We start from the raw sequence: 25757 nt of genomic DNA, 5'->3' as shown, positions 1-25757 counted from the left end.
TTTTTTTTTTTTTTTAAAGAAAGAGAAGAAGAAACATTGCCCATCTACAGCAGTGTTCCTTTTGGAGAAAGACAACCGGCTAAAGAGGAAACGCGGGCAAAACAGCATGTCGTGTGGCAAGAGCACTGCCCATACTTCCACTGAAAGCAACTGTCCCTCATGGCACGAGGTGAACAAACAGATTCCATAGACTGTTAGAAGCTCCTTCGTTTTTAATAGACGAGGCAAGAAAAAGTGTTAGTTGGCTAGTAAAGATGTATAGGGAGCTTTAAGGAAGAAAGCTCAAGTACTGAATAAACATATACTTAGCGAAATGTAAAAAATACAGGTTGTTAACTCCATTTCTAAGACTTCTGCAACAAAGTGCAGAGAAAGACAGATGAAATTATGTTCTGACTACCTATACTGAATAAGCCCAATGGGAAGCCCTGTATATAGTTATCAGTGGCACTGAAATCTGCTTAGGAAAGCAACAAGTCTTTTGTTCTGTTGACAACAGTTATTACAATTAATTCATTTTGTGATTGGTATTTGCACTGAGTGACAAGGTGTTATTTTACCTCAGTAAAAGTTAAAATGGTAATACCTACATGCGAAATAACACCAAGTTTGCTATCACTCACTCGATAAAAGAAAAGCCTTTCCTCAGCAGTGCCTGCTCAGCTGCCGGGAGCCTGAAGGACGAGCGTGGGGCTCTTCCCTTTCCTCCTCCCTCACCACTCTTTCGTGCTCTTTTAAGGCCTTATTTGGGAGCTATCCCCCACCAGCAGGCAAAGAAGGAGCGCCAGGTGATGCAAATTTCACCTTCTGCAGCAGGAGCCGGCAAGCCAGGGGAAGTTTGCAGCGCTAGCAAATGGCAAATAACCCATTAGTTATGGATAGTTCAGCACGTCTCTACTTTTATTATAAGTTAGCCTCGCTAAACCATTGACTTAACAGGGAATCATTATAAATCCCCATTTTGAGTTTTTTTATTAGCAGTATTTATCACCTTCTCAAAATCAATCCTATATTTTTAAATTAAAACAAATGACTACTCGTGCTGCAATCAATATTAGTACATTTCCCTTTTAAAAAGGAGAAAAAAAATGGAATACAAAGAAATGTCCTTCTTTGGCTGCATCAATCCAATTTCAATATAATTCAATATTTAATAAATATAATCCTCCATGTCTGTGCAGGGAAACATCATAAAAAATGCAAAAGGTTTCCTGGTCTCCAATAACTTGCATGAAACAAAGTGTTTCCTTATTCCTTCCATAAATACTGCAGTCTTATGCTACTGCCTTTTTCTTCCTGCGTATTAGAGTTTGCTCTGATTATGTATAAGAAAAGAGGTTTACATATTTCACGATTAAAATCCAAAGCACTCCCCATCACCTCCAGAAAAATCTCCATCTTTCTCTCTTTGTACTTCTCTGGCTTGTTTTTAAAAGGCCAAAAAAAAAAAAAAAAGGAAAAAATAAAAAAAAGAAAAACCTTATATAATACCTAATTTGTACATCTGTGGTCTCCCTCTGACTTGTGTAGGCACCATATGTTTTTAATTATCATAATAGCCTTAAAGAACCTGTTCACTGGGAAACACATATGATCCTTTTATTACTGGTTTGTAATTTAAACAGTTCTAACAGAAAAGGTCTGGCTATAAGGGACCGAGAGGCACAAAGGTCTAAAAACCCTGTTATTGACCTCTGAAAGCACGAGTTCAAATCCCACCCACCGAGGTGGGACCCGGCTTTCCCTCCTCTGACAGAGGTAATCGGTCACATGTGAGACGGCTCTTCGAGACCTCCAAAGACATAATCTCCAATCTCCAACGACTCAACGTCGCAGTCAGAGGCTGACACAATGAGGCGGGGGTCCATAAATATTATCGTGCACTCGATCTGGGCTTTCTTCTCCCCAGTGAAAGCCTGGCGAGCAACACGGTAGGAGAAGCCCTACGCAAGCCAGAAGCTCAGAATTTCAGCAACCCTCATTAGTTGTTGCCCTTTTAAATTCACGATTTTGTCCTTTATGCAAATGTGAGACTTGTGAACACGCCAGTCTCCCAGCCCCGGAAAACAGTCAGATATTCGGAGGTAGGAATTAAATTTAACAAGTTCAATTCACTCCTGATTCTGGACATCTAAACACATAATCAGTCTGATAATGTTATTAATTATCATTCAAGCGACAACCTTTGACACTGGCATGCTCCCACAACCTCCCTACTCCAATAACTCAAACAGAAAATCGTTGGCATGAAAACCCACAGTCTTATGAACAGAAATTGCAAGTAAGCAGGCACTGAACACACAACCAGGAGCGAGCGAAAACCCCTTTTCAGAGAGAAAGCAGAGGCTCACACAATAGCTCAGTCAGTTGACCCAAAATGAAATTCTGTACAACTTTGTCCCAAAACAGATAATTTACACCCCAAACAAAGAGTTGTGGGGAGCTGAGGGTGGGGAAGGAGCACAGCTAAAATTACACTGAGGCTGGAAGTCGTTACGGCTCTATCTAGGGAGATGGATGGTGTCCTCATTAGGACAAAGCTTTATTTAGACAGACAGACAGAATCCTTATTAGAACATTAGGCTGAAAAGTTTAAATGCCAGGAGATACGAAATTAAGATTTTGCAAATAAATGCTGACTTGGAGAAAAAAAAACCATGGAATTCCCCACACAGATCCCACTGGAACCACGTAGGAAAAATGAAACAACTCAGAATTACGTCTCACGGGCCAGTCTAGCTCTTAAGGGGATTCTTGGAGAACTCTGTTCCACAAACAATGGGTACAGTGCCATGAAGAGTGCAACTGAGCCATTCCCTTCCCGTCCCTGTCTCGCTCCCCATCCCCACTCCCTCTGCTTTCTCCAGGGAAACTCAAATATTTTGCAGTGATGGAAAGACAGCTTAATTATCTCGCACACACAAAAAAAGACGGTCATTGTTTTCCGTTTTACCTGAAAGCTAATGGATCTTGGAATACCAGACGTGGATGTTCAAAATCCCCTCTGGAGCCTTTCTGGTGATTTGTCGTCTCTTGGTTGCCTTTGGCGCACACCGGTCTCTGCCGAGGTAATATGTGAGCTATTTCACACTAAAAGCAGAGTTTTTTGAGAGAGGCAGTGCACGCACACACACACACACATGCATACACACAGCCCTCCACCCCCTTGTCCTGCACCGTGCCAGCAGGTCCTGCCCCAAAGTGCAGCGACCCAAGGAGGAACTTCTTGTCCCACCGGTTTTGGTGGTTTTAGAGAGGAAAAGGGTGGGATACAGGCACGGCCCTGCAGAGCACACGGCCTGCAGAGCTCCACGTTGTGCTGCCTGTCCCCTCATCCCAGGCTTGGGCAGATCTCTGGTGCTGCTGTTCCCCATGCAGTGCTGAGACAGAGCTGGCAGGACAGACACACGGATACTTCTCCCTGTGTGCAGCGATCCTAATGTGCCATGGGTCACCCGCCCAGGAGCCCCTTTGCCAGCCTCTGGGCCTCCACACTGAACTATCTGCTTGGGCCAGAGGGAGATGTTTATGGGAGATGGAGTTTCTGCTGGCATTAAACAAATTGTAAATTAAATTCTCTCATTTTGATCTAAAGAAATAGAGATCTTTCTCTAGGATTTTTTTTTTTTTTTTAAGTATGTTTGCAACACTGGCATACATACCCCACCAGAACCTCTTCCCTTTGGGCAGGCACACGGGCTCCATCCCCAGGCTGAGTTCACACCCACTACCATCAAGACAAGCTAGCCTAGGGACCCTCATGCACCGTGCTTCTGCCTCTTCATCATCTTCCTCTGCCATACACGTAAGAACACAATTCTACCTTAAGAGAAATCCCAGTTCTGGGCCCAAGAAAACTCTTTTCCTATTTAAGGATCTTCCTTTCACGGTAAGGATCTTCCAAATTTCCCAAAAGTGGATAACAACAATACCACTGTGATCCCATCTGTACACAGCAATGGCACTGTAATGCACAGAGCATAAAACACCAAATTCCCACAGACAGCATCTGTCTTACTACAAACAATGGACCATTATCTTGTAAATAATTCTGATTAAGCTGCAGCATTTTCCCCAAACAAACAGTAGGGGAGCAGAGGGTGAGGATTTTTCTGATGGGAGTGCCGGTTTTCTCCTTCCCCAGCACTGACACTCCGTTTTTTATTCAACTGATTGGGCCCCTCCCCTGCCCGCTCTGTCCCCCATGGCTGGGTTTTCACGTTCTGACCTTATCCAGCTGTCAGTCATCTTGGCAACTAAAGAGGGAGCCGTCATGTTAATGGGATTGCCACCTCTATCCTTCAGGAAAGCTTTTCTGTTTTTTTTTTTTCTTTTCTTTCTCTTTTTCACTTCCATGTACAGTTACACTCCTTGATACACCCATAAACCCTGCAGTTATTGAACTGTCCCTATGACAGAAGATGGGAAGATCAGCCTCCCAACGCTGTTGGCCAGAACAGTGTCAGCCAGAACCTGGCATGGCTACAACTGCCAGCCGAAGGCACGGGGCTGTGCCGGCAGCTGTTGGCTTCCCCCAGCTGGAGCAGCCCCTTGCAGCACGTGGCAGTGAGCAGAGCAGAAGGGAGTGGGGCTGGCCCTCATGCTGCTGAACCAGCTAGAAACCTACCACAGAGGTCTTAACAGGATGTAAAACCAAAGCCAGTGCGCTGGCTGGAGAGAGGCTAGCTGTACAAAGGGATGAGTAAAATGAGACACAATTGGTGCCGATGTCTCTTATAATGAACCTTTCTCATAAGGCTCACAAACTCATCTATGTGGCCCCAGAGAAAGCCTGGATCTGGTCTCTAACTTGTTCATTTTAACACATAAAGCTTTTCTTATATGTCTCTCTTGATAAATGTCACATCTCTACATGGCTGAGGTGTTTGTCTTCCTTCCCTGAATCCCTTTAATGCTTCTCATTATACATAGGAACTGGTCTGGACCAAATGCACTTCCCGACTTAAAAAAAAAGGAAACAAAAACAAGACAACTAAACAAACAGCATGGCCTAATCTAGGATGGTAATGCTGGAAAGCAAGCAGTAAGAATTTGAACTGAGAAGCAGTGATTTGGTGTCACTGCCATTCCGATAAAACCTTACAACAGGCACTTCCAGTCCTCAGATCCATGAGCATGACTACATGCCCCAGCACCTGCTAAGCCCACAGCAGAGCCAGGCACTGAGGGTAACACTGGCAATGAGGCAGGGAGGACAGGCAGCAGCAAACAGTGCAACAGGTCCCCAGCCCCAAGCAGGACCTGCAGAGGGCAGGAGGACAGTGATATCTGCATCCAATGCATATTTTCTATGTGTGTTCATTTTCATCTTTTTTTTTTTTTTTTTTGTATAACTTACTGTAGTATCAGGGAAGGAAGCATTTACACACTGAGGACTTATATAAATGTTCTTCATCTCCAAAGTGCTTTGGAAACATTAATTAATTCATTTATCCTCACAGCACTACTATCAGGGAGATAAGTACTATCATCTTCCATTTCACAATGGAGAATCCAAAGAGGAAAACTTATTTTTTCCCATTGTCAGAGCGTGAATCACAGGTAGACCTGCAGGAGCAGTGAGGACTGCCAGATTCTGTGTGAGCTCCCCTCCTCAGTCCTTACTTAAAAGATTCGTGTCCCGCCATTTATGGCACATATTGGGATATGCCTTGGGTTTTTCCTTCTGTAAGAGATAATTAAGGCACAATTCCCCCTCTGAACTGCTGAACAATGGCCGTTCTATGCAGGGAGCGCCCTACAGAAACCCCGCACTGGAGATTGGCTGAAAGAAACACAGACATTGCGGCAGAGTCAGTGCAGGAGCAGCTCCATTTCCTCCGGTTAGTAAGAGGAAATGCTCCAGGAAGATGCATCTGCTATCTTAGGTCACTCTCATCCAGAATACATACCTAGAAATTCCAAGTATTCAGAAAACTGCTGTGATTTCTGATATCTGTTCTCAAACCTAGAAGTGTTCCTGTGACATCTGTGCTGGAGGGATGCTCCTCATCCACCCGTGCTGCTGCTGTAAACAAACCTCTTTGCTCTTTGCCAGCAAATGTGTGGCTGCTTCAAATGGCAACACAAGTTCCTGTTAGCCTGAAAGGGTCCACTTTAAGGCCTGCCTATGAAATAAAATAGCAATGGGAGTCTTGTAGGAAATTGTTTATATCAGAGACCTAAATCAGCATTGGGGATGACAAACTGGAAAATAAATCCTAACTCTACATCTCTCAGGAAGAACTTTCGCCTACTGTAATCCTCATCATTGAAAACCTAGCCTGCCCTGCACTTCTTTGCTCTTTAGTTTGTGTTTTAACAATAATAAAAATGCCCAGAAACCAAAACCTCTTAGGCATTTTCCTGGCTTGGAAGAGATGCATTCGTTAGCAAAATAAAGTGCCAAGCTAAACCATGGCATATTGCAGAACGCACGACTACATCCTACGAGGGAGAGGCCGGTACCTAGATGTTGCTTTGGAACAACCAGAACAATTGTTTAGTGAGAAATGTTTTTTGCATATGACTCATCAACCCTTGAAAACAGAATTTCTTATATAATACAAGTGCTGACACAGCCTTCACTTGAGTGGTGTGACTGCAGCTGTATAATTACAACTTCAGATTAGATGTTATAGACCTTAGGTTATGCCATTCAGACAAATGCTCCATTGTATCCCAGAGATATTTTTTCCTTAGTCATATTGCCCACAGGACAATAGGGACTACATTCACAGCTCACTGCGAAGAAGTTTCGGCACATAACAGCCAGCGGTATTACACAAGATGAGATTATACCCTATGGGGGTTAAATGGATTCATAACTGCCACTTTTTCATGTCTTTTTCTCTTTGCTCCCAGTTGATACTTTTTTGGGAGTGCTCTCCAAATAAAGGGAAGAACAATCTCACACTGAGTCTGGATAAATGTTACAGTTGTCTCACAAATGCTGTATTATTTCTAGCCCTTCCAAAATAATATAATTGTCCTACTGCTGAACTACAGATTTCTCTCAGTATGACACAGAACGCTAAAATGTCAGGTCCTGACTCATGGTGTTTCGGTGGAATAAATAAAAAGTACCAATATGCTATTCAGAACTGACAGCATTAACGAAGATGTGACACCGGGAGCCCCAGCCGTGTCCCCCTTTAACTTCCATTGCCTACTGACTGGTGCAGCAAACAATAGGCCGCCTCCTACGGGTCCCATCCTGGAGACACTTACCACAGGCCTGAGCGATATAACTGGCACCGATGCGACCGGCTGCTGGTTATCCTATGCTCCCTTTACCTTGGGTACGTGAAGGAGAGCAGTGAGGCTAGTCTTGGGACGTTTACCTTCCATGGGAAATAAAAAGCAGAGTTAAGCACTATGGGCAGTACTGCAGACCGTAACAACGTAAGACCGGGCGAGATGAACTGAGAAAGGTTGCAGGTGGGCTGTGTGCTCACAGCACTGCCCCGTGGGATGGGCAGCGTCTGGCCCTCACTGAGGCTTGGCTCCCAGCTGCAGGACTGGGCCCACACACGGCAGCTCACCCTGGCCAAGCAGCCAGGCAGCAGGACTTACAGACCTGATCCAAGCAGCATCACTCATTTTTAACCCACAGGCCTCCACGGAAACGTCTCCTGGACTGCACCAGCGAGCGAGGGGGCACAGCTCCCGCATCCCCAAGGAATTTTCTGTGCCGAAGGAAACAAACCTAGCCTGTCTAACCATGCATTGCGTTCTTCTGGTGGCAAACCACGTATAAGCAGACTGCGCTTCTAATGAGTACTCTTCAAAAAGGCCAGCGAGCTGCTCTGTAGAGTTTGCCTCTCACAGCATGAGCCGACCGTGGATTGCACGAGTGGTCTTTGGGCTACCGAAAGATAAAACAGTTGCGCAGAGTTGTCTTGAATGAATTAACAAAATGACTCAAAACTGCACTAATGGTTAACAGCTTTTTTTTATTAGCAACACTGAGATAAGTTATTGAAGCATTTTAGTATTGTTTTACATTCCATTCAGAAGTGACCTAACTTGTAACTCCATATACATTTAAAGATATAGTTTGACACTTATTCAGAAAGCAACAATTATTAAAACTTACATACCTTCATTACCAGGAAACCTTAATATATTTTCTAATTACTTCCAACAATACTCTATTCCAAAGCACATGATAACCCACTAGAAGTTTACACATTTCACTTCAGTCACAGGTTTTAAATTGTGGATGTCAGAGTGCTGTTCATTGAATTTTACTGTCTTTCTTGGTTAATATTGGAAAACCTGGCACAATATATTAAGCTAGAAATATTGCTTAAAGAATATGAAAAAAGATAACTACAGTATTTTTTCCTGCTAAAGCATTACAAAATACAGGACCATTAAAAACTCAAATAGAAATGACAATAAATAACCTTAAAAATGTTAAGAGAATTTTCACTCGTACTAAAGTCCATTCCCTAAGCTTGCCAAACACATAAATAACAGAACATATTCAGGACCTCTATTGTTGTACTATTATGATGGTTTGTTATATATTGTGGATGTTTTGTGTATACATATATTAATGCTTACACTTAAGGTATATATTTTTTTTTTCTTTGCTGAAACAATTAATAAGCCTCAGGTAATTATTCATCCCCGGCACTACAAGTATCTAGATACGAGGGACAAAACCCCAGAAATCCCAGATATGCAACACTATGCATAACAAGATCACCTCAGCATAAAGATATTCTAAGTTCTTTAGATTACAAAGATGAATTTGGTTATTTATTTCTGAAAGCCTGTAAAATAAAATTACAACCGCTGTCAAATTAATTGTTTAAAATTGGCCTCGTAATAGGTATTAATAGTACACTTAGTTTTGACTTGAAAGGATGTCTAAATTGTTCACGTGTATGTGTAGATGTAGGAAATACTAGACCTCAGACACAAGCATATACATTCCTGACCGAAACACAACCAGAGCATTGTCTCACTCTGCGAAGATCTGGAAACATCTCTATGCCTCTGCCTAATCCTAAATTACAGTTTAAATTTGACCTGGATATGACAAAAACAATAAGAATATATTGTTCGGGAGATGAAACTCAGAGCAAAATCATACGGCTCTAAGCTTACATCATTATTTTGTCTCTGCAAAGAAAAGAAAAGCCTTTCTGTGCTGGGGATTTGCCCTGGTGCGGCTGGCCACTGATGTCTGAAATCGAGGCACATTCCGAGGCCTTCTTTTGCAAACACAATCCCCCTTTCAGATCTGGTGCTGGGAGGGACTGAATGCCTCCACTTTCACTGGGAATAGGAGGTACTCAGAACTCAGCTGTATCAGATATTTTAGGGGTTAACTTCCAGAAACATTAATGGAATGGGAGCGTTACACCGCAATATGAAAAAACTCTAAGAAACAAGTTTCCAGCAGTGAACAGAAACAGTGATATCGAACTCATCGCCGGACCGATTTCTGATACAAAACAAATACAATGAAATTAAATTACATGAATAGAGCAATAAAATTTAAAGTCAAATAAACACAGGACCTGATTCTGCAATCCTTAGTCATGTAAGTAGTCCCACTCATCGAGAATGAGGGATGCAAGACTGGGTCCTTAGCTTCTGCTTAGGAAGTCAATGTTGATTCAGACAGTATCTTTTCTAGCCAAAAATATGCAGCAAAAGGAAAGTAACATAAACAAGGCTAAATGTCAACAGTGTTTGCAGACTTACAGACACCATCCATTTGTTTGTACTGAAATGACTAGCGAACCATTTGGCAAATACAATGCTATTCACAGACCGGCCCTTTTATCCAGCAACACAAACTTCACTGGATCACTGGCATTCCCAGTTAATTAAAAAAAGGAAGCAAGCCATATGAGTTTGGTTTGATATTGCCATGCAAATGGCACTGCAACTTCCAGAAGTGGCTGCAGCCCGGCGCAAGAGCGGGCACTGATCCCTGCAGCACTGTGGCTCAATCCGAGAGCGGGCCCTGCGCTGCAACTGAAGCAACCTCCTCAGGCACCACAACGGGTACAGAAAAACCCACAGCAAAGCTTCCACAGCATTTCTTTCTGCCTTGAAGGAGAATAGTCTGGTTACCCCTTCAGTGGCAGAAATGCTGGGTTACGTAGCTCACTGCATTAGGGCGTACTCTGAATGGGTCTGAGCACTGCGCTTTGCTGCAGCCCCAAGGACCTTCCGTGACCACAAAGCTGTCCTACAGCTTGGATATACAGGCCTTTTGCTTCTGTTTAATATGGATTTCATAATTTAAAAGAGCTGCAATAAGGTGAAGGCACACAAACAATTAAAAATCTTTTTCTGCATGTTATGTGTTGGTGGTAGCTCTGAAGGGGTTAGCATTACAATCCTTTTGGTTTTGACACCTGTGGCAAGAAGCAATTTACAATGACTAAATTCACTATTTCAACATTGGGGTACAGCACTATAATTATGTGACAATAAAACTGTAATAATCTGCCACAGTCGATCTTCCCCTTGCCCAGCCCTCTTGTCTGTGCTACAGTTCCACATTTGGAAGGTGTTTCAGAAAGTTACAATGCTGAACATTTTAATAATTCTGTGCAAAGCTGAACACTTTCTGCTCAAAAGGAAACTGAAAGTGCTCGGCCCTTTGCAGGAGAAGAACTTCAGAGCTGCTGCCATACGCTAGAAGGACCCTGCCCTATTTTCATACAGTGAAAGAAGTGAGGGAGGTGGAGCCTAAGCGAAGAAAACAGCACTAATTGCAGAGGAAAGCAAGCATGAATGGAAGCAAATTAGATTTAGAGGGACAAGATGGAACTAATACTTTTGGTCATCATTAAGTGTGGGTTCAATAGCACTAATCCATTAAACAACCAGCTAATGCCCCGGACCATCTCTGGCCAATAGCTCTGTAGTCCACTGGCAGTTCTTTGAAAGCCTAGGTACATCTCAGGCAGAAAATGCTAGGGATATTTTACCGTCTTAGCCACAAAGCAGGAAGACTTAAAGGGAAGGAGAGACAAGAAAGAGTTTTGTCATAAACAGATGCTGTGCAAATCATATAAATTAGCAACTTAGACCAGGAAGTGGAACATTACTGCAATACAGCTACTCGTATAACGGAAGCCAGGCAGGGAAAGAAAAGAGCAGAAATGGAAAATATCTTCTGTATCTTCAGTAGAAAGTAGATCTACAACCTCCAGGCATTGCTTCTCAAAGCAGTAAGAGCTGTGAAAGCAGACTACACAGATGCTCAAGACAGCTACCGAACCCAGAGCCATCACGCTGGCCTTCCTCCCTGACCTGGGCTGCTGGCTGCAAGCAGCAGTGAAAGGCACATCCCTGTTCTTACAGACTGCATGGTAGCAAAGATTAACACGATCAGCTCTTGGGTTTAGTCACTTAAGACTCTGGAAACAAATACAGTAAAGTTGGAAAAGGTCAGGAGAAACTAAAAACTCATCAATTATACTTTCTCTTTTCCTTCTGTTCTTTCTTATTCTGCTAGATGTGTAAAGGAGATCTGTTGTGATTTTTCTCAGCAGTATTTTGGCATGGAAATTCAAAGAAAGTAATTCTTTCTTTTCTAATTGTGCCTTTCATCCCCACAGCCTAAAGCATGACAGGAGCAGAAACAAATTACGGGCACATCTCTCACTATATATACAGGGAAACTGAGGACTGCTTCCCCCATGAGTGGTGACTATTCAGAACAACAACGTGTGTTGGTGGAATTGCCCTCTAGAAATTAAACCAAGATTCGTGCTTAAAAATGGACCTGTTCTCTTAAAGGTAAAATCTGCCAACTAAAAATGATCTACACAGATCACTGAAAATCCCAGCTTGTTGTAATGAAGCCAGAAATTTAGTGCCATTAATGTGGCCAAACAAAGATGCAATCTCAACTGACTGAGAATTTTATTTCAGCTGTGTTCTGACTGTGGAAAGGGCACCAGAGATTGTGCAAGGGATGTTATCAAGGGTATCAGTGCTCTCTCTTGAGATGCCAACACCCACCCATCATTGGCTGTAAAAAGAAAGGCATATGCATAGAGTCTCCCAAACCACAGACACGAGAATCATGCCCCGGGACCGGGTGCTGGAAGTGGGTCTCAGGCTTCCTGGTCTCTCCAAGTAGGAGAGACAAAGGGAACCACGACTCGGGTCATGGGCTTTGTGCAAGAGGGAAGGAAGGCTAATAAATTAGCAAAGCGCTCCTGCTGGCTAATCTGCAAGTGCAGAAACATCAGGTGAGATTCCCCACACTAGCATGCACAGATGGAGTGTGATTTCACAGTACAAAATGTCACTGAGAAAATGAAAACTCCCTAAAAACACTACTTTCAATAGGGTGGCGTCTAAATCAATGAAATAAATAAGAACTACTGACACAGGGATTGTTCATATTCATCCATTTTTTGCTGTGAGATATCAAGAAAAACGAAACGCTATACTTAAATACTCAACCTTAATACTTGTGTTCTGCAAATACTCAACAGAATGTCAGTAAGAATTTTAAAAAGCTATTTTTGGAGGGGGGAGAAAGGAGGACTCGCGCTGCATTTTCCATTTTAAAATGGCTTAAAAAGTAGAACAGACAAGCTTCTGTTGGGTTTTTTTTTTCCCTCATACTTCAAGTCAAACGCATTATCACTGGGCAGAGCTTGTGAAAGGGATATGGTCTTTAAAATCACATAAACTCCAGCCATCATAAAACGTCTGCTGAATTGATTGGAAGATGAAACAAAAAACTAATGGAAGTAACATGACCTCATTTCAATAATACAGTGAGAGGGTTTTATTCCAGTTTTAAAAATCTTACGTCTGAGAAGGATATTTTGGACAAAGCAACTGATCTTATTTTTCCAATTTTTTTGTTTAGTTGTTGTCTTCTCTGATGCATTTTTGGTACCCGATTGATTGTAATCCTCAAATACAGAGGAAAAAAAACCCAAGGGTTTCAGCAGCTGCTAACTGAAAACAAGTACCAACTATGTTAAAACACCAGAAAGAATCTGGAACTATATCTAACTCTCTTCATTGGCTCTTAGTGAACAGAGACACAGGCACTGACAGTACGGCCAGGCAAACACCTGCGACTGGGGTTTGGTGTAGGTAATGTCAGCAGTGAGAAGGCAAAACGCTCTCTAAGAATACAAGCGAGATAAACACTGCTGGGAGAAACTGTCCTTTTCTATCAGACCAACTAATGCACTTGACAAAGCAGGCAGGGGCATGAAGAAGCAGCGGAGTCAAACAAAGCTCCTAATAACCTGAAGTTAACCAGGGTAACTACTCACAAGTGGTTGCAGGTTTAGGGTTTCACTTTAAGCTGTCGAGCTGCATAACAGTTGATCACATTTTCTTTCCTTTTTTTTTTTAACTTGAATACATTTTCTTACGCACGTTCAGCTCTGACAATGAGTTTTCTGATTCATTTGAAGGTTAAATGGAACAAGAGCATTACTGAAGTTTTTGTGTCCTTTGCTGACTCTGCTTTCTAAAGTGATACTGTTTTTCAACGGATTTACATTCTAAAATCTCTTTCAAACAAACACTATGCTTACAAAATGGGAGATAAATCGAGAAGTCCTCAGTCTCACTTGTTCCAAGCAGATTTAGCTTTCCTTTTTGTCAGTTTTCTACATCAGAGTCTACAAGGGTAAAAAACTGGGGGGGTGGGGGGGGGCTTTGTTTGGTGCACTGTTGTTTTAATTACTCAGAGGCATATTCTTAATTAGGCAAACGACAACCTGTACAACCTCTGTTAGGACAGTGAAAATTGTCAAAGGCAACTACTGGATAGCTGCCATTGAAACAAACCCGAAAAACATAATGGTTAAAAAATAAGGGCGGGGAGGGGGAGACAAAGGAAAAGAATACCTCTTCACTGAAGGTAAGTGCATTCCATTGACCTGTCCTTTCATTTAACGGATATCGTGGAAACTGAATGCACCCCGAGTAAAAGCACAGAGAGAGGGAGAGACAGAGATAGACAGAGAACGTGCAAGGCTTGCCTGGCAAAGCATCCAGTGTTTGTCTTGGGTTCTTACTTGTATCAGAATACTGAAAAGTCTGCAAGTTACCATGTGATTTTTTTAAAACTTTCCTCCTTTGAGTATGCTAAAGCAGTAAATATCCCCTTCAGATGCCACTAGCACAGATAGTCTATATTGCTGCTACTACGGTTTAAAAGCAAGTTCCTTCTAAAATTCTGTGTAAGTATATGCATGCAGCACTGCTGATTTCAATGGAGTAGACCACATATAAGACTAGAATTTGGCCCACAGGGTTTAACATTTAAAAAAATGTATTACTAACAAACATGACTAAGTATATTTAAAGAGCAGCTTCATGATTCTGCACAAGTGTTTTCTGAAATGGTCTAAAAGAAGGTCTAAAACTTACCACACAAGTCAGGTCTCTTGATACATCCACTAGTTGCTGTGCTACTTGCAAGTCCATTAAAGGCTGCTAAGCCATCAGAGCTGTAAGCTCTTAGGACTGACAACATGTTCATCTGCTTCTCCAGGACCTGTGGACCCTGAACTTGTTCGGGTTTCATCACTCCTTGTGCAGTTTCATGGGAGGACAGAAGATTCTGACTGTGCCACTGCTTTTCTGATGCTTGTGGCAGTGGCGATACGAGCCCTTGTGCTGGTTGTGAGGTGACCGCACTTTGTATGTTGTCGCCTCCTTCACTGCTTTCCTTGTTTAGGGCAGACAACTGCTTATTCATAATATCTGGTTCTGTTTCAATGTCCTCATCTTCAATGTTTTCCTCCTTGGAAGATTCCATATCCTCAGATGAAGCTATGTCAGAAAGGTCATCAGTAGCACTTTTATTTACAGAGTCAGAGAGCAGAATAATTGGGTCATCTTCAGACTGTGGTTTTATTTCAGATTCATTACTGGTGCAAGAATTTTGTGTTCCTGTGCCAATAACACCAGGATAAACACCAAACTGCTTATAGAAGTCTGTTGTAAAATTACAAAAAGTGGATTCCATGTGGCCGGGCCAGGCAGCACTCTTTTGCTCTCCCAGGGTCTCTTTATTTTGTCCTTGGGTCATTTTCTCAGAAGCTGAGTCCAGCTGGCTAAGCATGTTTGAAACTACGGCCTCTTTGCTGGACTGCACAGAAGCAGAGAGCAAGCTCACTTTGTTAACTGAGGCTGCAGCTTCTCTAGATTGCTCTTTGTTGTTCCCTATGATGTTGTCCTTACGTTTAGCCTTGCCCAAGTGATTGGCCTGGAGGTGCAGAGCCATTAGTTCCATAGATGAAGTGGTAAAGGAGCAAAATAAGCAGCCATGCCAAGCAATATTGTCTTGCACAGTAACAGATGAACCTGGGAGGGAGGCTGCATCTGGCCTTACGGATAAGTCAAGAGGTTCATATTGCGACTTCTCGGTTTTTCTCTGGGAGGACTTGCTACTGATCTTTTCCTCACCTCCATCTGAGCCCAGAGCTTTTGCTGAAAGTGGATCGGATAGAGCTTTATCCTTCATTTCTTTTTCTTTCTTCAAAGAATTTAGGACAAAGCTGTCCATGAAAGCTTGCAAAGACCCTTGAAAGTTCACGCCGTTCCCAACCATATTCTGGTAAGCACGGCCAAGTTCAGAGAAGTGTGTTCCTTTGGAAGATATGTCAGAACCCTTCATATTTTCTGAAGATACTTCAGACGACATGCCAGCTGCTTGTCCTTGCTGATCTCCAGAAGACAGCATTCCTGACGTCCACTGTTGCGAGACCATGCCGCTTCGGAAATCGATACCAGGAAGCCCCTTGAAGGCTCCTCTCAGTATATCTGGTCTAATAAACACAGAACTTTTACTTGATGTCTCTTCTTTGTGTTCTTGGTTTGCAGCCTGCCCAGAGAGTGGTCCCGCTCCATTTTGTCTCTCCCGATGGTGCCTCTCCAAGTGGTACTTGAGGGACGCAGACTGAGTACCAGCGTAATCACAATGCGGACACTTGTAAGGCTTCTCACCTATGTGTATGCATAAAGAGACAAATATAAAGGAGGAGAGTTAACTGCACTTTGGTGCACGGATGAGTGAAGAAAAAAAAAAAAATAATCATTAGCTTCCTGAAAACAAGAAGATCTTACAGCTAATAATTCATTTTTAAAAAAGAAACGCCTTTAATTGAAGACTAATCCAAAAACTGAATGTTTCTAAAACGGGTTTCCAGAATGTGGGGCTACTCTGGAATGACATGGTAACTACACACAATTAGCCATCTTCTTCTTAATCTAACATGTAGAAAACTGTTGTAGAATTAAAAGCTATGATTATGAAAATGAAGCATAACAATTTCAACTGCAGTAATCATTAAAAGTACAAGTTTTTTTTTTTTTTTTTTTAAAAAAAAAGAGGGACGAAGAATGTAACAAATGGATGGTGGCAATATTTTGTGTATACAATTGCTCTAAAATTTGTTTAAATTATACACATGGAAACCATTTTTAAACCTAAAAATTTTATGGCACTGTTACGCAAGACTGAAATGAATGATTTAAGTCTTGCTCTGCAGTAAATCATGGATATAATTAGCAAATGGCATACTGCACAAGTAATTTATCATTATTTGGAGGGCACCATTCCAGAAGGATTCAAAGATCTGCAGACCTACTGCATTGTTTCTAAATAAAGAACTATAAATACGGATTCTATAAAATATTAATATCATTATACTACATTATGATTGCAGCATGTAAGAACATATAGTTAAAATAAAAAGCAGTCAATGAAATAAAAAAGAAAACAAGAAATAAAAAAAATTAGTTTCTGTATTTGAAATTAGCACTATCTACTGGTTTTTGCAGTCCTTTAAGTTTGTACTAATGGTACTTCTAATGCTCAAGTAGTAAAATGTGTAATTTACCTATCATAAGTGCTTTCCTAGGATTACTTTGAATAGAGATTTAAAACATTTCAGATGATTTTCATGAATTAAATAAGTGTTTGAGTCCCATATAAACTTTTATTGTTTTTCCTATACTTTAAAAGAGGTAGAAGATATTACACACACAATAAATATTCACATACAGACACAAATATATATTGAAAAAGAATGTATGCCTAAGCAAATGTTCATCCAAACTTGTGTGGAGCACTTGTGAGCCATGCAGATCTCCTTTAAAAGGAAGTTTGGAGATACTCACTGGAAGAGACAGGAATGTGAAAGACCTGCAAGCTGTCAATACTGACAATTATTTCTGCAAGGGAGCTCAACAAGAAGAAGAAATCGTTTTTTCTACATAGCTTTTTCTCCAAAAGACAATGACCAACCTCTCCTGAATGCTGGTGGAAAAACGTGCTTCAAAAGCTTTCTACAGAGTGGGAAAAAAAAGGAAAAAAAAAAAAGCTGTATGATATTCTGCAGTTTACCAAACCAGCTGGAAAGTCACCCATTTTCAAATAACCTCAAAATCTGCTTAAAACAAAATTGAAAGGCTTTCCAACTTTCTGATTTGTATAAGCTGCAGGCTCAGTTGAAAGGCTGTTGGATACTTGGGAAGCTGCTCCTTGCACTGATCACAGGAACTTACTAATGAGATGCACCACAAAACCCTCAAACTGGCCATACAGTGGCTGGTTACGTGCTGTAACTCAGACAGGGCTCGAGTGAATTATAAGGAGTAGAAATCCTAAATCCATACGTAATCCCAAAGCTAAATGGTGAGACATGAGGGCTTTACATCAACCACATTAATCGACCTGCTTCAAGGAGGAAAGTGCAGCACCTCAAACGAGAGGTGTTCAGCTGAGGCAGAGGTAGGAATTAGCAGGGTTCGGCCTGGGTCCACACAGCTTAACGGAGGAAATCAGATTTAAACATTTCAGTGCAACTTCTGAGTTTTTCGCTATCACCTAATTAAGTTCTGGTGCTCCACCAAGAAGATGCACGGCTGTGTTCAGCGGGAGCCACGCAAAGGCAAACTGCTGATGGGCAGGAATCACTAACCTGTCAGAGGTTGTGACCTCTGACACAACCTAGGTATTTCGAGTACCATCTGAGAAGCAGTCAGACTGGTGAAAAACAAACAGAAGACTTTATGAGGCTAAATGCTCTCACATTTGAGTTTTCACTCCCCTTAACTGAAAAGCTCTTCCACAGCATCCTCTATGTGGAAATCTTTAACGCGACTGTATTAATCGCTTCCTTTTATTCTAATGATAGTTCGGTGTGTGTTGGCATTGCACATCAAGTGACACCATTAATAAGTGTGTCCCAGCATTGCAGGCGCTATGTCAACTGCTGGATAACATGCTTCTACGGCAAAGAAGAGAATTCTCTAATACAAGCTGCTCTAATCACTCAATCACAGAATTGTAGGGGTTGGAAGGGACCTCTGGAGATCGTCTACTCCAACTTGCTGGTGCTGCTAAAAACATGCAGAAGCTTTTCAAGGCAATAGTTGTGTTTAAAAATGGGTTTCAGAGTTAAAACAAGCTAACTAGAGGGGACACTATGGTTATTTTGCGTATGTGAAGTACCCCCAGTCTGAAGTACTGGGCACAGCAATGTACTCTTATTTTGTTTGCAGAGCCCTGCAGTTATTATATGCTCCTTTTCAAGGCCTCTCCACTGAGCGAGCTTCCTTTCAGCAGAAGAGATCTGGGCACAGCTCGCTACAAATGCCACACACACAGGACTGAAATAAGCCTGAGGACTGAGGGGGAATGATAAAAAGTGCAAGTGTCTCCTCACCTTGCTTCATTGTCTCTGTGGTGCTCCCACCTCTTGCATGGCTAGAAATGAGATCTAACACTGAAGGGCTGCAATTGGACTCAACACGTAGCAACACACTGTGCCACCTTCACACTGCAGCACTGGCCAAATAACATCATTCAAAGGGAAGTACTCCAAACCTTTTATATTTTTTTTATTCTCTTTTAGATCCAAATGTTGGCAGTGATTAGTGTACTTCAAAGCAATCTTAACTGTTGCTATTTCAAGGGCAGGCACTGGCAGAAGGGAGAAGGACTGAGTAAATCATCTGTCGATCTTTGAAATTTACTGTTTCACTATTTCCTAAATTCAGGAATTGTGAAGAATACCTTACACTATTTCATCCATTCAGATTAACAATGCCCACGTAAGTCGCTGTACAAATGACAAAACAGTGCTATAAGCTGCAATGGGAAAAAAGATCAACCTAATTTAAACCAAACAAACCAAAAACCAATCCAGTTTTGATGGAAAACCCAAAGGACTCCTGATTTCCAGGACACTATCAACAATCATAATTGGGTACGTCTGAAGAATACTAAAGGGGATAGGACACTTCTCATCAGAAGACAACCTGTTTGTATCTCGCACTTGGGGGAAATGTTTCAGAGAACTCATCCTGTATAATGACTACCCGGGTAATACTGCCAAGAGCAGCGTCTGGATGAGTTATTTAACACTTAATATCAGTATAAATTAAGGTTGCCATGTAAGAGTGAGGGAACATGACTTCTTCAAAATAGTTTTCTGCATTTCATATCCAAGAGTCATTTTTCATTGTTCGCAAAGGTGATGATCATCCTAATCTTGCTAATTTTCTGGCCATGTTTGCATCCCTGCAAACCCTTTCACAGAGAAGTAGAAAGAGTGAATATCCCAATGTGTACAATTAAAAAAAAAAAAAAAAAAACAAGCATCTTGTTGAGAGTAACTTATCTAGGCAACATAATCACAGTTCTGATCTATCTACCACTCTGATTTTACAAGACACAAGGCATCTCACAAGAACTACTTCATATCAGGATACAACAAAACAATAAAATTCAATGCTGCTTGTAAAATCTGTGCAAAATCTTGGTAGATAACTGGAAACAGACTTGCATGAGGTCTTTCAGTATAGCAGGTTGCACAAACAATGCAGTACTCAATGTACTACCAGTCCTGCTCAAAATGCAGTCCAATAACGCTAGTCATGTGAGTTATCTGTGCAAGGAGACCACAGACTGATTATAAATACATGTACAGATTTTATGGCTAGAAGGGACAATTATCATCTCCTAGTCTGATCTGCTGTACAAAACAGGCCAAAGACCCTCACATGATAATTCCTGCATCAAAGTCACAACTGCAATTTGACACAAACCCTACTTGTCTCAAGTTTAAATATATTTTGTTCACAGCAATGAACACGTTCAGCATGTCCTTATGTAAGCTGTTTGACTGGTTAATTGTTTTCACTGTTGCCTTATTTCTAGTTTGTATTTGTCCCAGGTCTGTTTCCTATGCTGAACCTCACAACATCTTTTCCCTACGACGTTAAATGATTTGTTTTTTCAAATCAAAGATCTGTTCCCTGAGAAAGGTACTTGCCCACATCTCACCAACTTCTCTTGCTCCTGAGTGGAACACCCTTTCCAATTATTGAATGTCCTTTTAAATTATAGGTACCCACTGAAGCTTTGATGAAATTTCAATTTGATATTATTCTTATACAAAGACTGTTTACATCCATAGCTACAGCAATCAGCTAACAGCTCACATTCTGTTGCTTCTCTACCATAATCCTAGGCCCAGTTCATCAACGGCTCCAGTATTTGTTCCTCTACATTTTGCTGTTTTAAAATTCATATCATTGAGAAGAACCCACTCGACTAAGCAACTAATCAGTCCCTCTCCGTGATTTTTAGCATTTTACCATTTTTGTGCCATTGGTAAATTTTATCAACAGTGATTTTATACACTCTTCCAAATAACGATGAAATGCCAAATAGACTGAGCTGAGAGCACTGCTGTGGGACTGATGGGTTACATGCCACTTCACCTCTGTACACTGTTGATTTTTAGGGGAATGTCACGTAGAACAAGCTGCTTTCACAGCACTTCAGAGAAACCCGAGGAACTTGATAAAACTCAGTGTCATAAACTAAATTTGATCGGCATTAAGATGACCAAATCTTAATTATTATTTACCAAATTAGTTCTGTAATTTTACCCAAAACTTGCATCAGGGTAAGTCCACTTGGAATTTCAGGGCCTTCCTGGTCTTTTTTAGAAAAACCAGAATAGCTGTGGAACTTGTTCCATCTTCCAATACTTTTTTTTCTTTTCCTAATGAATTTTAATGATTTGGAGGGCCCTTCAGCCAGGGTTTTTAAGGCTTTATCTACAAGTTATCTGGTCTCATTCATTCTAAAAAATATTAAAATGTAGTGGGCTACAGCATAACAGTCTCACTACTTAATGGCTGAACTGCATCACTGGAAAATACTTATAAAACCCATAATGCTTTTTTCTGAGAACAGAGTAGAAGAGTATTCAGTCCTCCCTACTATAGCTGATACCTTTTTATCCATTTTTTTTATCCAGTATTAGCGAGATACCAAGTGTTAAACTTGCCAGATCTACTGAATTTACCCTGTTCTCTGAAACCCTAATATCCACACACATTTTTATTTATTTTTACTTTTAGTTTCCCTTACCAAGTGCTACTGCACTTCTTAACTGTCCATTCCCATTTACTGCTATGAGCTTCATATTTCTTTATAGCCAACATGCACCTTTTAAAAAATCTGTAATACCTTCTGCACATCCATTCCCCAATTAATGCTCATTAATGCTCCCTCCCCCCCCCCTTTTTTAGAAACCCTATTCTTATGGAATTTGCCTATGCACAGTGCCTCAGCACAGTGAGGTCCGTGCATCAGCACCAGCACCCCACACCTAAACCTCCAGCAGCCAGTAGGGAGGTTTTGATGGACGCTCAGGGACAATGAAAGTCTCAATGGGATCCTATAAATTTCTAAACAAGGTGGTTTTCTTTCATGTGAAACAAATGAAATCAAACATCTTATAATTCCAGAGAATACTGCTTAATGAAAATATTGCAAACATTTTATAGCATTTTTTATTTTACCATTGAAACAGTTATTGATAACCTATTTTATCCATTGTGCAGTAGATATTTTAGAAATGAATTGCTGTATGGTTTAATTAGTTCATTATTATGCCTATTCTTACATGGTAATTTCTTTTATCATTCTAATCATTCACTTCACACTTTTTAAACCAAATGGAATATCAAAGGTTCTGTAGGATTATTTTTGGATCCTGCACATGTTTCACCACACAATTAATCTGTTTGTCAGAAATACTAGTTAACTTCTTCTCTTTACCACTTTCCTTTACCAGCTATTTTTCTCCATTCTATACGATGAATCTGTCCTATCCTTTAAGAAGACCATTGCTTTTGTCTCAGTGTATTAAATATTTTTCAATTGTGCATGAGGTATTACAATAAAATATTTTAATTTTTATAAAGTTTTGTAATTGAATATTCTCATTTATTTATATCTCATCTACAACATTTATTTAGTCTTTTTACATGTCTTTACTTAGTTAAAATGCAGAGAGATAAATACAGTTGTTCCTTTGCAGAGAAGATTCAGTACATTAATATAAACTGTACACTAATTCCCCCAAAGCATATATATATATGTTGTAAAACTGAAGACTTTTTACACAGCTGCTTATTGCTAAACAGTGCCTTGTCCAGAAGGGGACAATCTGTGTCTCTAATTGCTGTCACTGAAGCTGAGATTCATTATGTGACTTTCCCATTAAAATGTGAGCATTAATTTGTATAATGAAATATCACCCACTGCAGTGTTCATTAGCCATGCCCTACTGTATACTGCACATTGTTAGCTACCTAGAAACTGTAGTTAATTTCACTAATGGATATTTCCCTACTTAGTGTTTGGTAGGAAATTTATACTGTAACATTACCTCTTAAACTTTTAAGGAAATTTAAATTCAATCAATTATTTTCAACAAAAGTTTGGGATGTCATTAAGACAGGAGAAAAGGCATGCTGTACAGTGTTAAAGATGGGAAATCTGGAGAAATCTAGAGAAATGAAAAGTCCTTTTAGTTCATCTTAGAAATGTAAGAATAAAGGATGTTCAATACCAAAATTGTCTCCTCTTGGAGCACACATACCCATTTTCCTTAATTATTCATATTGCTCATCCCACTACAAGCGCCTTCAGAGAATGGCAACAGGCAGTCTTTTTTTAGGAAGAAAATGTGAATTGAATTCATTTAAAACAGCACCATTTTTATCGTATTTCATCAATCCCTCTAAGCATGCTTTAAAATCGGCCGATAGCATTTCCAAGGGAAAATGCAGTTAACACCACAAATGTATTTAACACATGTAAGATACATATGACACATATCAAAACATACTCTCCGTTAATTGATGCAGCCTGGCCAAGCTGCTTCTTCCTATTCTATCTCAGGGTTCTTTGGTTTAGCACAATTTAAACCTTCTTCAGGGCTATACTTCACTCATGCAAACTGTTATTACACAAGGGATTTAATTGTGCCAGTGACGCTGGGGAATATACCTGAGCACCTAACCATCACAAAAATCCAGATGCTCTACATCTGCAGCGGCTCTTCAATGCTAATGCAAGGCACAAAGAGGTGCTAGAGCTAATCTGAGGACTGGTCCCCACATCATATGTTGCTTGCCAAAATCAGAACACACCAAATTGAAACTTTTCACACTTAACTGTTTCTATGCTGTCCCAAGTTCTAGGTATGTAAAGTAAAACACATACGTGTCTCGTTGGTTTTGGTGGGAACTCAGAGCGCTAAGGAACATAAAGAGATGTTCAGCTTTTTGAATGATGGAACCCTAATCTGCTGCCTGCAGAGAAGAAAAACAAATTCTGGGAACACTTGCATTTAGCACAGTATTGGTCTGAGATCCTTTGACAAGTTTCCTTCTCTCAAAGCCCAAGGGCATCCAAGCCTTCCGTGTTAGAAGCTTCAGAGCTGTACCATGGTTAGCTTATAACCATGAGGCTGAACCACAAAGTGGCTCCTCCACCCACGTGTCTACTCTCTGTTACCACCTGGATCCAGTTTTCACTTGTCCTGGACAGATATCCTGATTGATGGCTCTTTGATTCTTTTCACATGCCATTACTGACACTTCTGAAATTCTTAAAAGAAGAGCTACGCTGTTCTCTGGCAGGTTGGAAGCAGAGAATAACACACGTACAGAAAGCCCTACAATTGTAGGTTGGTCTCCACTGAGTTTTTGGTGGCTGCTTTGTTTTGGTTTGGTTTTGAGAAGGTCATATGATAGCAAACTACACAGACACTGAGATCCAGCGCTGAGAAATTTGCAGCCACATAGTATCCAACAAAAAAAAAAAGAAGCAACCCAAGTCACTAGCCAATGCTTTTAAAACAGAGCATAGCACCCTCTGCTCATGAAGGATTAAACAGCTTCTCTAGCTTTTTTGGGCCAAGTGCCACGGAAGCACCTCTTGGCTGGATCAGACTTTGGGTCTTGTCTTGGCATGCGTACCAAACCAACCTACTCATGTGCCTCCAAACACACAGATGTTCGAAGGAACCTGACTTCTGCTGAACTGCTTGAGCTCCTCTCTAACAAACAGGTGCTGTGAGAACAAGAACAGTAATTGAGTTAATGTAGTGGAGAAACACAGTAAAGTGTTTTTTATCAGTCAGTTATATGATCCAGGCATATAATAAAGACAGAGTATGACATAAAAAGCAGGAAACTGTCCCTGGTAGTGTGAGCTAACCAGTATTTGTTTAATAACTGATACCTATTACATCATTTCCATCTAGAGCAAAGCAACTTAATTTTTATTTAATAACTCTAGTAATTTGCCAATTTACATTTTTATAATATTTATTATGATTACTTCCAATATGTAAAACACTGCTCCATTTAAACATATTCTTGTCACTATTTACAAATACTTTGTTCTCAACCTAATGGAAAATGATCTTTATCTATTTTAGAATTATAATGCCTTTTAAATATATTGCAAATGTTGTTTTAACAGTCTGTATGATGTTTTCTTTTTCTTTTTTATGTGATACTTCACATGCTTTAGTTGTTCTTGTTTTAATTTTGATTAGTAAGTTTTAATATAAAATTTTAAGGAATATTTCCATTGCAATTAATTTACTTTCCATTAGTTCTAAGCCACAAACACATGATCACTGCCATCTTAAAAGCAACAACAAAACGACCCCTATGTAATAAGGTAAAAGAAAGAGATGGATATGCTCAGGTTATTTTAAAGAATTTTCCTTTACTTCTCCATTAGTAAAAATGTCAAACTGTTTAAAGCTCGTAGTCGCAGGAATATTTCCCAATAAAACAACTGCTTTAATTTTTACAGTGCTGGAAAGCACACGCATAGAGTCTGTACTGCATTAATTTTTTCCTACCAAGCCCAAGACATAGAAAAGCACATTCCTGCCCTAAACAGACTGCAATCCAAACAGAGACTACATTTTGAAAAATACCTAATAATAATAAATCTAAATTGCAAAATTTAGATAAAAACATTGTGGTCAACTCCTATTCCAAAGAGAAAAATAAAACGAAGAAACTTTTCCATTTCATCAGTGAAATGTTTTCCTTCAAATAAATTTCAGCCTTCTTTTTCAATTTTTCAAACTCAGGCCTTATGTTCATGGAACCAATATTCAGCATTACACCTGTGCAAGCACATAGGAGAAACGTAATTGCTGGTTTTGAGAGGGAGGCCAATACTTCTTATCTTCTATCTCCATGAGATAAAAAATTACAGTGACACTTTTCACATGAGAGGTACGACTGGGAAGTATTTATTCATGCAATTTATTTTACCTATTGATCAGAAAAGTAGCAGTAACATCCTGAAATTTCTTTAAAATGCTATAAAGATAAAATGACTGCACATCTGCAGTGCCCAGTGTGCCTGCCTACAAAAACAAGTG

General features: G+C 40.5%; 1 protein-coding gene across 8 annotated transcripts in view; it reads right to left on the bottom strand.

The window, feature by feature from the left end:
• The window catches only part of ZNF536 (zinc finger protein 536), a 326681-nt gene that overhangs the window by 95209 nt on the left and 205715 nt on the right, over positions 1-25757 (bottom strand). For all 8 annotated transcript variants that reach the window (XM_004944212.5, XM_040645957.2, XM_004944211.5 and 5 more), the window contains one exon: positions 14395-15975. In XM_004944212.5, the coding sequence (XP_004944269.2) occupies positions 14395-15975 (1581 nt within the window). The remainder of the gene's footprint in view (positions 1-14394; positions 15976-25757) is intronic.

This window comes from Gallus gallus, chromosome 11 (genome assembly GCF_016699485.2).
Source record: "Gallus gallus isolate bGalGal1 chromosome 11, bGalGal1.mat.broiler.GRCg7b, whole genome shotgun sequence".
NCBI lineage: Eukaryota > Metazoa > Chordata > Aves > Galliformes > Phasianidae > Gallus > Gallus gallus.
Note: the sequence above shows the minus strand (reverse complement) of the source record. Positions and strands in the feature narration are given on the sequence as shown.